Source organism: Tursiops truncatus, chromosome 16, assembly GCF_011762595.2.
Source record: "Tursiops truncatus isolate mTurTru1 chromosome 16, mTurTru1.mat.Y, whole genome shotgun sequence".
Lineage (NCBI taxonomy): Eukaryota > Metazoa > Chordata > Mammalia > Artiodactyla > Delphinidae > Tursiops > Tursiops truncatus.
Genome location: NC_047049.1, coordinates 10,410,644 through 10,428,219, shown reverse-complemented (window position 1 = coordinate 10,428,219; position 17,576 = coordinate 10,410,644). Strand labels below are relative to the sequence as shown.

At 37.3% G+C, this 17,576-nt stretch overlaps 1 protein-coding gene across 7 annotated transcripts in view; it reads left to right on the top strand.

Moving 5' to 3' along the window:
* Positions 1-939: 939 nt before the first annotated feature.
* WDR11 (WD repeat domain 11) overlaps positions 940-17,576 on the top strand; it is a 54,355-nt gene continuing 37,718 nt past the window's right edge. For 3 of the 7 annotated variants that reach the window (XR_012326871.1, XM_073793888.1, XM_019940131.3), the window contains exons 1-9: positions 940-1,094; positions 2,085-2,196; positions 8,424-8,577; positions 9,544-9,717; positions 11,782-11,968; positions 14,659-14,824; positions 15,251-15,365; positions 16,230-16,425; positions 16,761-16,864. Coding sequence is in view for 6 of the 7 variants with exons in the window: in XM_073793888.1 (XP_073649989.1) it covers positions 1,009-1,094; positions 2,085-2,196; positions 8,424-8,577; positions 9,544-9,717; positions 11,782-11,968; positions 14,659-14,824; positions 15,251-15,365; positions 16,230-16,425; positions 16,761-16,864 (1,294 nt within the window). In the remaining variant the exon portion in view is untranslated. Of the gene's footprint in view, positions 1,095-2,083; positions 2,197-8,423; positions 8,578-9,543; positions 9,718-11,781; positions 11,969-14,658; positions 14,825-15,250; positions 15,366-16,229; positions 16,426-16,760; positions 16,865-17,576 lie in introns of those variants that run through there. The other 4 variants (XM_073793889.1, XM_073793887.1, XM_073793890.1 and 1 more) reach the window with 3 other exon arrangements.

The following is a 17,576-nucleotide window of genomic DNA, read 5'->3' as shown; positions in this document are numbered from 1 at the left end:
GGGAAGGATGTGGGGCAGGGAAGGCAGGACAGCAAGGGAAGGGAAGCAGCCAGAGAATAACTAAAAGCCAAAATGTATTCATTAACTTTAACAACTAAGAGGACGTTGTCGGTAATCTTTGAGAAATCTGTTTTATAAGAGTGATAAGGTGGACACAACGACCCATGATGACAAAATTACCATTATCTTTGTTCCTTTTGTTGATTAAGGAACTAGCAATGTATTTGCGGAGATACAGAAGGCTGCAAAAATTATAAAGAAATCATTGTGTCGAGTGTTAAAGGATTTAAAAAAAGTGTGGAGTACAGAGGAGGGAGTCATTGCGTCTGACTTGAAGGAGAGCAGCAGAGGAGAAACTGGCAAACGAAAAGCTACCCCAACAAACAGACACAGGCAAAGGGCATTGGCCTCAGGAGAAACGCTATTTTGTTGTTGCTTTTTAAGTATTTCCAAGGCCAGATATGGAGTATTCTCCATATTTGCAAATTTTTTCTGTTCCGGCCACTCTTCTCATTCACTCTCTCCATTCATCCAATTAACTTCACACATGCATTTATTCTATCAACTCCATGAGGGCGGAGACTTTGTCTTCTTCATCACCACATCTTCCATGCCTACAACAGTGCCTGTCATTGGTAGTTGCCCTAAGTGAACTAATCCAAGGTAGCAAGGCTAATTGGGGCTTTTAGCTCCTGCTTTTCACCATTTCCACCAGGGCACATAGGTCTACGCAGTCCCAGTGTGAACAAACCGGACGTAACCGGCGTCAGCACCTCTTTCTTCCGGGAACCACCGGCTCCTACGCAGAGCTGCGGAACCGCTACAGCGGCGGCATCCTGAAGCAGCCGGAACATAGTCGTGGCGGAACCTGAAGGAAGCCGTATCTGGGGGCTGTGGAACCAAACTGCGGCGCCCACGAAGCCACCCGGACTCTGTTTGGAACGGAAGCGTAGCGGCCGCCGCTTCCTGGTTGCGGGTCGGCGCCGAGGGCCGGCCTTAGCCGCAGCGATGTTACCCTACACGGTGAATTTTAAGGTGTCGGCGCGCACCCTCACCGGGGCCCTCAGTGCCCACAACAAGGCGGCGGTGGACTGGTGAGGGCGCGGGGCTCCGAGGCCGCCAGGCTCGGCCAGGAGTTTGTGAGGGGAAGGGGACAAAACAAGAGGTTTCACCCCCCACCTCCCGCTTAGTTCGGCCTCGCAAAGACTGGGTGCCGCCCTCACACTTGGAGTTTTCCCTTTAAATGCTGGATTTTTGTTGTTACGATAAAAGCTGTAAATGCGCCACGTGGGAACTTTACCTGTGTGGATATATTTGCCCTCGTTCTACCATCTGTTTCTCTTTGCTCTTTTCCCCACACCTTCCTCACCCTCCCAGTCCCGTCTCTGAACCTGTCTCCAGTCTCCAGCCTTCTCTCCCCAATGTCAATTCCCCTGACCACGTTCTCGTCCCCATTCTGTCTTCTTTCTCTTTCATCCCTGTTTCTTACCTTTATTCATTCAACAGTGTGCCGGATCCTGTGCCAGGCTCCGGTGCTCTCGCCGGCACTTCATTTCACCTTTATCGGTTTACTGTAAAATGACGCTGCAAATGAACAACTGGACAGATATAACGCAAACTGCGGTAGCTGTGGCTACTGGGAATGTTGGCAAGAGTACCGAAACCTCCTGTTCACTGTTTGTCTTTCTTTATCTGGTGGGAAGGACCGGGGCTAATCACAGATACCGGGGGGCATGATCCCACGCACTTTGCGGATGCTCAGTATTAAAAGTTGAATAAGACAAGGTATATGCCCTCAAAGACAAATAGACGACAGGAGTTGCTTGATACGTCTTCACGGCTCTACGTGCATGTCTCTCAGAACCTTCTTTTTTTATCTGAAAGAAAAACTAAACAAGCGTTTTTAAAGCTAAACTAGACATTTTATTTAAATGGTATAATGTCAAATACTAGCCTTTGGGCTTAAATAATTTTATTAATGGTGGTGCATGTTAGTTAGATTTCTCACTTATTTAGGCTGCCTCTTGGCAAGAGTGAAGTTGCTTTGCTTTGCTTTTTACTTAAACTTTAACACTTTTTGTTAGGGGCTGGCAAGGTTTAATTGCTTATGGATGTCATTCGCTGGTGGTAGTGATTGATTCCAATACTGCTCAAACGCTTCAAGTTTTAGAAAAACATAAAGCTGATGTTGTCAAGGTAAGTCAGATCCCGCTTTGACCCTATAACATGTTGTCTATTCCAAAGTTTTAAATATCGCTAGAATCTCAGTAAGTCATATGTACACATGTTGAATAGGTTTTAAGTATGATACTCTATTTGGGGTAGCCTAGTATTTCCATATATAATGTCACATCAGGATGAGCTAGTATGGCTCAGATGAGCTAGAATGAGCTAAAATGCTAGTTCTTAGGTCATTTCAAAGCTGGTGGAAAACACTAATTCTACCATGTACTGGACCACTCATTCACTCATCAATTTTGAGCACCTAACATGTGCTAAGGATATAGAGATGAAAGCCCTCAAGCAATTCATTGTCTAGCGAGGAAGAATGAAAAGAAAACATACAAATACAGTGTGGTAAGTGAGACCTGCCTAATATGCTGTGGAAAGACAAAGGAGCTACAGGACATCTCGTTTTAGGGACCAGAGGAGGGTCTCAGAAGTCTTTTCATTTTAGGGACTGTAAACAGTAGTTGGCCAAGTGAAAATTGGGAGAGGTGCACTGCAGGAAAAAGGGAGGATATACACAAAGGGAAGTAATATGTGTAAGGATGGCTAAAAGATGGGATACACATGTAGGAGTGATGAAAGAAGGCAGCTGGAGAAATTCACCTGCCCCAAAAGGTTTGTAAGATTATGAAGGAATCTGGATTTTTAAGTAGGAGATTGATATGATCGTATTTGCATTTTCGAAAAACTCATTCTGGCAGCAGTGGAGGATCTGTTGGAAAAAGGGAAGACAAGGCAGTGGGATCATTTAGGAGAATTGCAGTAACTTGGGCAGGAAATTCTTAGGGCCTAAAATAAAGCAGAGGCGTGAAGGAGTTCCATTTAGGAGCTAAGAGGTAAACTTGATAGCCTTTATAGTAAACAGTCTTAAGGGAGAGTCAGAATAGAATGACTCCAGGGTTTCTGTTTCAGTAGTTGAATGGCAGTGTTGCTTTGATGAGGTGAGTGTGTGAGAAGTCGGTGAGTTTAAGTGTTTAACGTGCAAAGTCTGAGACACCTGGGGCAATTGAATTATACTGATCTGAAATTTTAGGGGAGTTGTTACAATTGGAGATAGAGATTTGGGGTCTTTTTCATTGTTAACAGGTTTACTGAGATAGTCATACCATTTAAATTCACCCACTTAAAGCATACAATTCCCTGGCTTTCAGTATATCCACAGGGTTGTGTAGCTGTCACCACAGTCAGTTTCATAACCCCCAAAAGAAACCTTGTACCCATTAGCAGTTGCTACCCATGCCTTTTCCCCGTCCCTTTCATCCCTAGGCAGCCACTAATCTACTTTCTTTCCTGTAGATTTGTCTGTTCTAGACATTTCAAATAAATGAGACGATACAATATGTGCCTAGCTTCTCTCACCTAGAATAATGTTTTCAAGGCTCATCCTTGCCGTAGCATATGTCAGTACTCTGTTCCTTTTTATTGCTGAATAATATTCCACTGTATGATATACAACATTTATTTATTGATGGACATTTGGGTATTTCCCACTTTTTAGGTATTATGAATAATACTGCTGTGAACATTTGTACACAGTCTGTTTGTGTGAACCTATGTTTTCATTTCTCTTGGGTATATGCCTAGGATTAGAATTGCTGACTCATGGCAACTCTATGTTTAACTTTTTGAGGAACTGCCAGACCATTTTCCAAAGAGGCTGCGCTATTTTACATTCCTATAGCAGCATACGAGGGCTCCAGTTTCTCCTCATCCTGAACAACACTTGTTATTATATGTCCTTTTGATTATAGCCATCCTAGCAGATATGAAGTTGTTCTCATTGTGGTTTTGGTTTGCATTTCCCTGATGGCTAATGATGTTTAGCATCTTTCCATGTGTTTTTTGGCCATTTGTATATCTTCTTTGAGAAGTGTCTGTTCATTCCTTTGCCCATTTTAAAATTGTATTTTTAAAAATTTTGGAGTTGTAAGAGTTCTCTATGTATTCTAGGTACAAGTCCCTTATCAGATATATGGTTGGCAAATATTTTCCCTCATTCTGTGAGTTCTCTTTCACTTTTTTGATAGTGCCCTATGAAGCACAAAAGTTTTACATTTTGATGTAGGGATAATGTTTTCTTTTGTTGCTGTATCCAAGAACCATTGCTCTTCCCAATGTCAATAAGATTTACACCTTTGTTTTCATCTAAGAATGTATGGTTTTAGCTCTTATATTTAAGTTTCAGATCCATTTTGACTTAATTTTTCTGTGTAATGTGAAGTAGAGAAAAATACAGGTGATTTTTTTTGCGGTACGCGGGCCTCTCACTGCTGTGGCCTCTCCCGTTGCGGAGCACAGGCTCCGGACGCGGCCATGGCTTACAGGCCCAGCCGCTCCGTGGCATGTGGGATCTTCCCGGACCGGGGCACGAGCCCGTGTCCCCTGCATCGGCAGGCGGACTCTCAACCACTGCGCCCAGGGAAGCCCCAGGTGATTTTCTTTTTTTTAATACTAACATGTATCTTGTGATCTTGCTAAACTTGTTAGATCTGGTAATTTGGGTGATTTTTTTTTTTTTTTTAACATAGACAATCATGTTATCTTCAGATAACGACAGTTTGGGTTTTTCACTGATAATCTGGTGTCTTTTATTTCTTTTCCTTTGTGCTATTGTGTTGACTAGGACCTCTACTACAGTGAATAGAAGTGGAGGGAGGATACTTTTGTCTTATTCCTGAGCCTAGGAGGAAAGCATTCATTCAATTCTGATGTTAGGTATAGGGGGGTTTTTTGTTTTGTTTTTTGGGTTTGTTTTTTTTTTTTTGAGAAAAAATATATTCTCCCCCCCCCCACACCATTTCTGTCTTTTTGGCATTTCTGGAGTTTTCATTTCTTAGTGTAGATCTGTGTTTCAGTCTGGCGTCATATTCCTTTTGCCTGAAGAATTTCCTTTAAGTCCTTGAGGCACGTATCTGCTATTGGTTGATCCTTTCAGCTTTTATTTGGCTGAGAAACTATTTCACCAGTTTTTTTTTTTCTTTTTCTTTTTTTTCTTTTAGTGCTTTAGAGATATCACTCCACTATCTCCCAGCTTGGGTAATTTTTAATGAGAAATTTTTGTCTTTGTTTCCCTGTATGCGTTGTATCTTTTCTCATCTCATCTCCTTATCTTGATTTTCAGCAGTTTGATTATGCTGTGTTTAGGTGATTTTTTTTAACATTTTTATTGGAGTATAATTGCTTTACAATGGTGTGTTAGTTTCTGCTTTATAACGAAGTGAATCAGTTATACATATACATATATCCCCATATCTCTTCCCTGTTGCATCTCCCTCCCTCCCACCCTCCCTATCCCACCCCTCTAGGTGGTCACAAAGCACCGAGCTGATCCTCCTGTGCTATGTGGCTGCTTCCCACTAGCTATCTATTTTACATTATATATGGACATATATACACTACCACTCTCTCACTTTGTCCCAGCTTACCCTTCTCCCTCCCCGTGTCCTCAAATCCATTCTCTAGTAGGTCTGATTTTTTTTTTTAAATATGTACACTGCTTGACATTTACAAAAATGGAATTCAAGTACTACACACTCACACACAGACACACACAACAATAATTCTTATCCGTGGTAGTTTTATTCTGTAAAATTGTTGCAAACACTGAGTTAACATATACTGAAACATTGATGGCTCCTCAGGGAAATACACGGTGTGGTTCCGAGTGAGCCTTTAGTCACAATATTTTCATCAACTGATTGATACATAACCTTGTTTTTTATGTGTTTCTGTTAAAAGACATTATATATTGTTGATTTATTATCATTGAGCTCATGACCGATAGCACTATAATTCATGCCTGGACAAAGGTTATTTCACGTGTCTTTTTTCTGTAAGGCACGTCACACTTCTTGTGGTTAGGAGCACTAGAGAGCACTTCACTGCTGCGCTTGAGGACCATTTTAAACAGTGAAATCGTCAACATAGAAGCACAAAAATGCAAAAAACGTGGTACTTAATAGACCTCAGAAAAGACATTTGTTTACATTATGAGAACTGGAACAAGAGTGCCTCATTCAACCACAGCTGGGATGCGGTTGCATGTTGAGTGACTCAGATTTTTCACTACCCTGCACATGTCCATGAATGACTGCAAAAGCACTGCGAATACTGATTTCGCAAATAAAATCACAAATACATTTTAGCGAGTAAGCAAATTCACAAATACAGAATCTGCAAATAATGAGGAGGGAGAGTATACATACATTCATACATGTGAATATACGTATATACACATTCAAACATATATGCATATATATATGGCTACGCACACATTTTATTAAAAAAATTCTTGCCTGAGGAAAAGATGTGTTGGAGTAGAAACCTAAGGCTTATTTAACACTGGAGTTCAGAAAACTTTTTGTTTCCATCTTTTTCATGAAGGCTGTTGGAATTGGTTAGCATGCTTCCCTAACCTAGCATTTTCTATGAGTGCTTACTTACAAATACACACATCTGTGTGTCTGTGTACACGTGTCTACATAGGTATATATTTGAAGAGTCTGTGGTGTTAAGTTAGTTTACTGAACACATACTCGAACGTCAGCTGCAGGCACTGTGTTAAGGCTGGGGGATAGAAATGTGAGCGAGGCCTTGGTGATCCTGCCCTATGGAATGAGATTGGTGATAGGGTTGGTGATAGGTCAAAAGAAAGTAAACAGAATAATTAAAAAGTGTTGTGTGGGAAATGTTCTGAAGTAAGCAAGTAGGATGCTGAGCTAGAGGGGAGGGGAGGTTGTGTCCAGGGAAGGCCTTGGCTCAGGGTAAGGACTCTGTGTTTTATTCCTTACTCTGCCAGTATTCGATGCTCAGTTAATCTCTTGATTTTGTGCTGGGATTCTTGTGTTTATTTTTTAAAAAAACTATTCTTAATGATATTACTAAAACTGTGATGCACAAATTTGTTTTTTAGGGAAAAAACTGTTAACGTTATTTTCCAATTTTATGAGAGGGATAGCCAGAGTTTTTGTTTGCTTTTGTTTTTTCCTTTGCAAGGTTTTTGTAGCTGTAAGTTGTCTCCTTTTAATTAGGAGAATAGAATGCAGGAAAAGATTCTGCTTAGCAATTTAGGATTTTACATGTTATGTCAGAATTAGGTTTTATGGTTATTACTGTGATCAAATGATATACCAATGATCATACCATTTTAAGATATGGTATTCTGGAGTTTTTTACCTGAATTCCCCATATTACTAAGGTTGTGCATCATTTTTCATATTTTAAAGGCAGGAACATTGTGATATTTTCAAAAATATTTTAATTGCAACTTTTAAAAAATATAAATAATAAAAATTTCTGACTTTCAAGATGGAAGCTAGTTTCCTTTTTTAAAAATTTTTATTGGAGTATAGTTGATTTACAATGTTGTGTTAGTTTCTGCTGTACAGCAAAATGAATCAGTTATACATACACACATATCCACTTTTTTTTTTTAGATTCTTTTCCCATATAGCCCATTACAGAGTATTAAGTAGAGTTCCCTGTGCTGTACAGCAGGTTCTTATTAGGTATCTATTTTATATATAGTAGTGTGTAAATGTCAATCCCAATCTCCCAATTTATCCCTTCCCCTGCCCTTATCCCTTGGTAATCATAAATTTGTTTACTATATTCGCGACTCTACTTCTGTTCTGTAAATAAGTTCATTTGTACCCTTTTTTAAAGATTCTGCATATAAGCAATATCATATGATATTTGTCTTTCTGTACCTGACTTACTTTACTCAGTATGATAATGTCTGGGTCCATTCATGTTGCTATAAATGGCATTATTTTGTTCTTTTTTATGGATGAGTAATATTCCATTGTAGGTATGTACCACATTTTTATCCATTCCTCCATTGAGGGACATTTAGTTTGCTTTCATGTCCTGCCTATTGTAAATAGTGCTTCAATGAACATTGGGGTGCATGTATCTTTTTGAATTATGGTTTTCTCCGGGTATGTGCCCAGGAGTGGGATTGCTGGGTCATATGGTAGTTCTATTTTTAGTTTTTTAAGAAACCTCCATACTGTTCTCCATAGTGGCTGTACCAATTTATATTCCCACCAATAGTGTAGGAGGGTTCCCTAGTTTCCTATTTTTATAATATAAGCGTAGAATGGAGTTTGGGTTCCAGTTGGCGTTTTATGAAAATTGTGTATAGTTTCATCCAGTGCAAGTATTTACTTGATTTGATTTCTTCTTGATACTAGGTTAAATGGGCCAGGGAAAATTATCACCATAACATTGGCTCGCCATATTCCTTGCGCTTAGCTTCTGCTGATGTCAATGGAAAGATCATCGTTTGGGATGTAGCAGCAGGAGTAGCTCAGTGTGAGATCCAAGAGCATGCCAAGCCTATTCAGGGTGAGGAAAGTCTGTACTCTACCAAGCGTCTGTATTAATACACTTACTCTTAGAGTGGTTGGTTTTTCCCTTTCGTTTAATTTCATCACTTCTCAGTTAACTCTTGATTGTGTTTAGCCTGTTCTGCTGATCCGAATCTAGCTTTCTTTTCCTTATCAATACGCTTCTGGGCTTATTTCCTCAAAGCTCAGTTGATTTGTGCTTTGGTAAAATGCATTAATTTCAGTCTTGCCCTCAGTTGAGCATGATGAGAAAAATTAAGCTGCTGTAAACAGTCTTGTAAATGTAAGCTAGAATATAAGTAAGCTGGCCCGAACCGCTCTTTTGAATTAGCCCTCAGTGCTTACTTTCTCTTAATAGAGATACAGTTTTTTCCTCATTTTCATATAGATCATTTGTTTGCTTGCTTATGTTACTGACCTATAATCAATACAGTATTCCTGGGCTCTTCAGGCTTTGACTGAGTGGCTCTCTTGACTGAGTGAATCTTTTAAATGACTATTTAAAAAATACTTATCAAGTACTTACTGTACTATTGAACTAGATCCTTATCCTCTTTATTGTTATGGAAAAACATGAAATTCTGTAAAGTCCCATTAAGTAATTCCACAAAAACATTAGGAGAGTCTGACATTGATCATGGCTAGGACAGTCTTTGACATAAAGTTTTAAATAATGAATAGTGTAAATTGCTTTGTATTTTCTTTGAAGTAATATTTCAGATTACTTGGAAATTTTGACCTCTAGATTCTAATGTCCAGACAGCTCATTTTTATATAAAATTAGCTTTTCCTATCAATCCTGACACATATATGCAACATTGAAGGGGGGTAGTTAAGATTTTAAGGACTATGTAAACACACACACACATACACACACACACAACTAGATATCATGGACACATTAGACAAGTAATTTGAAGTGGGTGATTTCTGAATTTTGCCTTTATTTTTCTGGTCTTTACAGATGTTCAGTGGTTATGGAATCAAGATGCTTCCCGAGATTTATTGCTTGCTATCCATCCGCCAAATTATATTGTGCTCTGGAATGCAGATACTGGCACCAAACTCTGGAAGAAGAGCTATGCAGATAACATTCTTTCTTTTTCTTTTGATCCTTTTGATCCCTCACATTTAACTTGTGAGTACTAGTTTCTTGTGGAAAATGAGTTGAGGTGTTTGTAACATATATGGTTAATGCTACACACACACACACACACACACCCTTCATACACCTATAATGTTAAAATGAGAAACACATCTAGTTCATATATTTTCAGCTCTTATTAAAGATACTATGATGGTTAGAAATTTAAATCAGCAAGCCAGACCTTCACTGTGTGGAATTTGTGAACAAAATTAGATTAGTCAGAGAAAGAGAGAGTAGCTGTGTTACTCTAATTCAGACTTAATTAAATTTTTTTCTAGGAACATCGAAAGAACCTGAGTCAAGGGTTTCATTTAGTCTGTGGCCAAATTCATTTCTTCCTTTTTAAAAAACTGTTTTAATTCATGCCGTGTATTTTGAGTGCCATAAACAGACGCATGTCAGGAAAAGACCAAGCCCAAGGGATTTTTTTCTCGTGGAGGCAGTTTTTCCCAATGTGCTTTTGATATTTTACTGAGCTACTGATCTAAAAATCAGATTCTAGACAGATTTTTTTTGTGACTAAATTATGTAGAAAATATTTTTTATTCAGTTATCCAACAGATATTTCTTGAGCTATTATTATACGCCAGGAGGTAAAGGGAGTGGGGGAATGGGAGTGGGCAAGTTGTTGTATTAGATAAAGTGGTCAAAGTAGGTTTTATTTTGATATTTGATCAACGACTTGAAAGAGGTAAGGGGATTAACTATGGTAAAGAATGTTTTCCCTGGATTTGAATGACTCAAAATTCTAACATGTATCCACCAACATTTATTGAGGGGTGTGTGTCTGTGTGAGTTGATGGAGGGAGAGTAGGTGTATGTGTGAGTTGATGGAGGGAGAGTAGGTGTATGTGTGCGTTGATGGAGGGAGAGTAGGACAGACAAGTAGAAATTAAAATGGGAAACACAGCTGTATAAATAATTGCAATACAACGTGTTTAGCCTTCGTATATATAAATGTGTGTATATGAACGTATGTGTACACTCACTCACTCATTCACTCACTAGTTTGCTGTGAAATGCAGTGCTGTGGGAGCACAGAGGAGGGCTGGCCTAGCTGGCAGCGCCAGGGAGTGAGGGCATCACAAAAGAAGGGGAATGACTGGGACCTTGAAGGGTGACTTCTGTAATCTGAAAGGAGACAAGGCTTCCGGCTAATATACTGCATCTCTGTAATTCGGTTGATGAAAGTACTATATATTTCAAAGCATCAGTTGACCTAACATCTTTAATTTGCTCATTGAATGTGCTGGGGTTGTCATGATTCTTGAATGCTGCTTTGTTCCCTGTGTTTAAAGCAGCCTTGCTGATTGCCAGGATAGATAAGACTTTTATAATCAGATATGTATTAGTATTAGCCCGTTTTGAGGGGGATTATTTTTTCATTCATAAAAAGGCCTAATTTATATTGTTAAATGTGGTGCTGCCTCCTTGAATATTTCCATTTTCTGTACACTTAGTAAACTGCTGTTGGCACTTTAATTTTACTCTAGATGTAAAGAGAAAAAGAACACTCTTTACACATCCCGAGGTTCAATTTGATACGCAAGAAGAAAAAGGAAAATATATTTAGACTGAGTAGCTCATGATAATGATGAAAAATTAGTATCATCAAGTCAAATATTTGAACTTACCAAGTGTGGTATGCAGAGCCTCTTACATATGGGATTTTTTATTTCTTCTGTGAATTTTATATTCTGAAAGTCTTTGGATTTTGAAGTTATGGGATATAATGAGGAAAGGTTTTTAATGAAAGTCCATACACTGAATATATTTGGAAGAACAAACATTTGTTCTTTCTGCCAGTAACCTTCTGGTATCTTTTTAATTAAAACATTAATTTGGAATGCTGAGCTTGGAGGCCTCTGATGAATTGTAATGGACCACCAGTTTCACTTTAATTTGGAGAACATTCCCGTTATGTTATGACTGCATAACACTGCCAGTTCTATATTATTAAAATTATCATTACCTTGCTCTCAAAATTGTATTGGAATAAAACTCTATGCTATACTTGATTAAACTTTAATTAGAGTTTTGTTTCTCTCAATACAGTACTCACCAGTGAGGGCATTGTATTCATCTCAGACTTCTCTCCATCCAAGCCACCCTCAGGCCCTGGGAAAAAAGTGTACATATCCAGCCCACACTCCAGCCCAGCTCACAACAAGCTGGCTGCAGCCACAGGGGCCAAGAAGGCTCTTAATAAAGTGAAAATCTTAATCACGCAAGAGAAACCTAGGTAAGTGACAAGTGTAAAACTAACAGCAACATTCATTTATTTATTCAACATTTATCTAGTTATAATCTATTCATGAAAACCTCATTTTTGGAGATGTACTAAGATTAATTTTCTTCTTCATGTTACCCTTTCTTGTTTGTAGTTTTGAATTTATAAGAGGAAAAATGTTTTTTGTTTCTTCCCCGAAGAGATTGAGCATTAACGTGGCTCCTTTGTTTCCAGTAATGTGGTAAACGTCCCCCATTGATTTTGACACATGAAAAGTTTTGACTTCTGAAAATAAGAGATAAAGATTCTAAAATTATGGCCATTGAACACATTAAAAATTGGGGGACAAAAGCTGGATTTTCATTTTAAATACATTTTCCTGACTTAAATGCTGTGTAATCTCATTAGCCAATAAAATACAGGTGTTTTTCTCATGCATGTAAAGATGTTTCCCGTACTGGTTAAGGGCCAAGATTCTAAGGGAAGCTGTAGCTCTGTGACTCAAAGTATAATTTAATCGTGCTCAAATTTCATTCTCCCAATCTCTAAGATAGTGTTTGAAAGGATTTCTTAGGGTTGTAAGGATTAATAGGTGCAATAGCTTAAGTACTGAACATAGTGTCTGATACTCAATAAGCATTCTTTTGGTAAAGGCTAGCTATTATTATTTATTTCAGAAATTTCAACTGAGTACAATTTTATTTTAAAGAACTAATTTTATGCATTAAAAATAGATTTCTGTCATTTTCCTAGTGATATGGTAGTTCTTATATTTTTATTGCTTTGGTAGTTTTTTTGGCATTCTTTTTTTTTTTTTTCCTCGTGGTACACGGGCCTCTCACTGTTGTGGCCTCTTCCGTTGCGGAGCACAGGCTCCGGACGCACAGGCTCAGCAGCCATGGCTCACGGGCCCAGCTGCTGCGCGGCATGTGGGATCTTCCCGGACCAGGGCACGAACCTCTGTACCCTGCATCGGCAGGCGGACTCTCAACCACTGCGCCACCAGGGAAGCCCTGGCATTCATTTTTTAAAAGCTTTTATTTTTAATATGCTAAGATTATTCTATCTAGGCTTTGTGGGTAATTACCTAAAGAATGTAAAATACAAATTGCTCTACAAATACATTCTGAATTTATATGTAAATATAATTTTTATATAGTAAACCATAGGCTGATTAAATTCACTAATTTATCCCTCACCCTGTGCTGAAATAATTTAAGATTACTCCTTAAATATCTTGAGAACTTTTTATTTACTTTGCATTGATTCTGTATCATAATTATTTTTTGCCTGCATAGTTTTATAAGTTATGATTTATATACATTATATTTTCTGTCATGTGAATCATATGTTCATCTTGAGTACTGGGGAAATGCATTATTTATCCCTTCAAATAGAACTACTCTGGGAACTTTCACATACATTATTACATATAATCTTGCTACAATCCTGGGCAGTAGTACTGTGCCCACATTATAAATGAGGAAGCTGAGTTTCACATTGTTTTAAATATGCTACTTAAGCTCACCCAGCTAGGAAGTGCAGAGCCAGGATTTTAATGCAGTCCACATCCCTGGCTCTAGTCCTCTAATCTATTTTAAGTTTCAAAACCTTTTAATAAAATTGTTGTGTAAGAAAAAAGGTACATAATTGTATGCCCATTCCTACTGAAATATATTAAATATAAATTTATTATAAAATAAAGTTGTGATTAAATATATACCACAATCACAACTTACTAAAATGAGTTTTGAGTCTAACAGTCTTTATAATCCTCATATCATTTCATCTCTTTTATTTACACAGAAGAAAATGCTGTGGTAAGTGAATAAAGTACAAAGCTTTGTTTCAAGAAAGCTTTAAGACAGCTGAAAAGTGAATGAAGGCGGAGTAGAGGAAGTGCCTTCCTTGCCCAAGCCATGCAGAGAGTGCAGTGACTCCTGATCCAGTTGCCTAGCCCTAACTGCCCTACGTGCTTTATGTTTTAGTCCTGAGGCTTCATTTCAGCAGTCTATCTAGTACTTTTAATTACAAAATAACAATAAAACTACTGTCTTAAGAATGCCGTATAGTATTGTCACTGACCATCTCATACCACAGACTTACTACTTTACTTTACATTTTCACATATTCAGAAACATGTTTCTATCCGACCTATACAGTATCATTGTCGTAATTTGGATTTTGGCACAAAGAAGAGATCTAATTTTTAGATGCTAGCCTGTGTTGGTCATTTCAGGAAACAGTTGTACATTCTCATTGACAGTTATTATATGGAAAGTACAAAATTCAATTCTTTTTTAGCTTTTTCTGATATGAATAAAGTCTGACTCATTTTTTTAAATTGAATTATGGTTAATTTACAATGCTGTGTTAGTTTCTGGTGTACAGCAAAGTGATTCAGTTATACGTATTATATTACATGTTCTTTTTCAGATTCTTTTCCATTATAGTTTATTACAGGATATTGAATCTAGTTCCCTGTGCTACACAGTAGGACCTTGTTGTTTATCTGTTTTATATATAGTAGTTTGTGTCTGCTAATCCCAAACACTTAATTTACCCCTCCCCTACCTCCTTCCCCCTTTGGTAACCATAATTTTGTTTTCTGCTTCTCTCAGCCTGTTTCTGTTTCATGAATAAATTCATTTGCGAGTCTGACTCATTTCTTGGTGCCTGAAGTAAATGTTTACTTTTTTCAGTGCTGAATTCATGACTCTCAATGATTGCCTTCAGTTGGCATACCTGCCTTCCAAAAGGAATCACATGTTGCTGCTCTATCCTCGAGAGATTTTAATCCTTGACCTTGAGGTGAATCAGACAGTGGGTGTGATTGCAATAGAACGAACAGGAGTTCCATTTCTGCAGGTATCTACAACTTATAAATTATATTACCACAAGTTGATTATGAATTATATAGAGAAAAACCATAATTTTGCAAAAGTCCTTAGTCTCACTTTCTCTTTTTCTATTTATTTAAAGATTAACAATGTTATTTTATATTCCTTATTTTTCTGCACTTTAGATTGGTTTGATTTAACCCTAGAAATTCTTCTGACTGATCTGAAGATATGTACTGAACTATTTAAGTTACATGGATAAAGACAGATTGTTTTAGGATTATTGATGGATATTTTAAATGTTCATTTAGTTTTAAAACTAGGGGATTATATGTGTATTTTTGTGTTTGGGGGTTTTTTCCGCCCATATTCTCTAAATATGAGTTTATGAATCTCACCGTATATACTTTTAAAATCTATTGTTTTTAAAAACAAATACATCATCTATTTAAAGGTAATACCCTGCTTTCAGCGTGATGGTTTATTTTGCCTACATGAAAATGGTTGTATAACCTTACGTGTTCGAAGATCTTACAATAGTATTTTCACCACTTCAAATGAAGAACCAGGTGAGTTTATATCTCACAATAATGTTAATTATATTTTTCTTCAGAATGATTTTATAAAGCTTCATGTGGCAAATACTTACCAAAGCATGGAGTTAATAATAATCCTTGCCTTAAGAAAGTAGAATATGGTTATAACATGAGGCATAAAAAAACCCAGGCCCAAGATAATCTCTGAGTATTATAACAGTGCACCTCTTGTATGCTGCAAAGATAGTAATATTTTGTAATCCCTTCTTGATTATATCCATGAGCTAAGTGGATGTTATCTTTTGTGATTATTTCTTTAGCACAAGTCCAACCTTGTATATACCTTTATTATTACACCCCTTTGACTTCTCTGCTTTAGGATTTCCATGGTAAAGTAACAGGTTAATAAGTCTCCAGGGCATTCAGTTGTCAGTTTCAATCTTATCCTGGAGAACAAAACTAATGTTTTTATGGAATGATGTACTATGTAAAGGTGAAAGTGACTTTCACATCTTTTATAAAGTATAATTATTTTCAGGCTTATTGTAGACCACAGTAAATTATGTTGGGCTACAAGTGCACTGTTAATTATTTAATCATATATTACTGTTGATCCTTTTTCAAAGAATTTCCTTTATTTTAAAAATATTAAATAGACTATTTTGATAATAATTGTTATTTTGGAAATTAAACTTGGTATAGACGGTCATTAAGTAAATTTTCTTTATATCCTGAAGAAATTAGTAATTGTAAACAGGGAAGCCATTTTTGACAAACTTTGCATTAGTGAAGGGATGATATTCTTTTTGGTTGAGGTATTATTTAAATTAAAACAAGTAGCAGTGACATTGATACGTTTGCTCTCTAATATTTAAAAGAAAACTATACTCTGTTAAGATCCAGATCCTGTCCAGGAGCTTACCTATGATTTACGAAGCCAGTGTGATGCAATCAGGGTGACAAAAACTGTCCGTCCCTTCAGTATGGTGTGTTGTCCTGTCAATGAGAATGCAGCTGCCCTCATAGTGAGTGATGGCAGGGTTATGATATGGGAACTGAAGTCTGCTGTTTGTAATCGAAATTCACGGAACAGGTAAATGAACCAATAGGATCTCTTTTTTGTTTTGCTTTGTTTCCCCCTTTCTTTAGATTACCAGAATCATATAAAAATAGCAGGACCTTTTTTCTGAAAAAAATATTTTTAAATCGATAATTAAGACTTTAGATTATTAGGAGATTATGTAAACCTGCTAGAGATATTTCACCTATGGGTTAGATTAATGAATACTGTAAAAATTGATAGAATACTATGATCTAAAATTAGTATTTTGAGTTACTAACATGTGATGCAGGTTTTAAATATGTAAGAACCAGGTTTTAAATATGTTTTAAATATGTAAGAACCATCTAATTATTATGTCTTTGCAGTAGTTCTGGCGTGTCACCTTTATATTCACCCGTGTCTTTCTGTGGAATTCCTGTAGGAGTGCTACAGAATAAACTCCCAGACCTCTCCTTAGATAACATGATTGGTAAACTGCTTTTTTTTTCTCTCACTTTTATGTTAGGTATACTTTTTGAAGGGCAAAATTAATAGTCAGTGGTTGCAGTTATTGTAAAGTCAAAGTTAATACTTCAGAAAACTAAAATGTAGACTTATTCTTTCCTAAATAAATCAGAGGGGTATAAAATACTTAAGCATAAGAGTACCTGAAGTAGTATAGACTATTATTGTAGTGCTGGAATTAGAAAATGTTCATTCGTGAGGGACTCTGATCTAAAGGAAAGAGATGGCATGAGGCATCTGGATGCTGCATATATAGCCCTTGCTGGGCAATACCATACCTCCTCCTCCATGCTCGCTGCTCCCTCAGCTCAGAATTGAACACACTCTTCCTCCCTCTCCCTTTCTGCTACTTATTCAAAATTCAGCTCAGGTGTTGCTTTCTTTAACCTCCCAAGCCTGATTAATGTGGTCCCTAATAGTCATCAGCTGATTGTAGTTGTGATTTGACTTGTCTTTTTCCCTACAGTAAATTATAAGCTTCACAAGGGTGGGACAGTGCTTGATTCAGCTTTGCATCCCCAGCGCTCAGCCCAGGGCCTTGCGCATTCTAGATGTGTGATAAGTATTTATTGAAGGAATAAAGTAACTGAGCAGTATTAGAAAAAATCGTCTTAACTTTTTGACTTACATTTTCTTATTTTCACGTTGGGAATTCTTACTTCAACAAATATTTATTT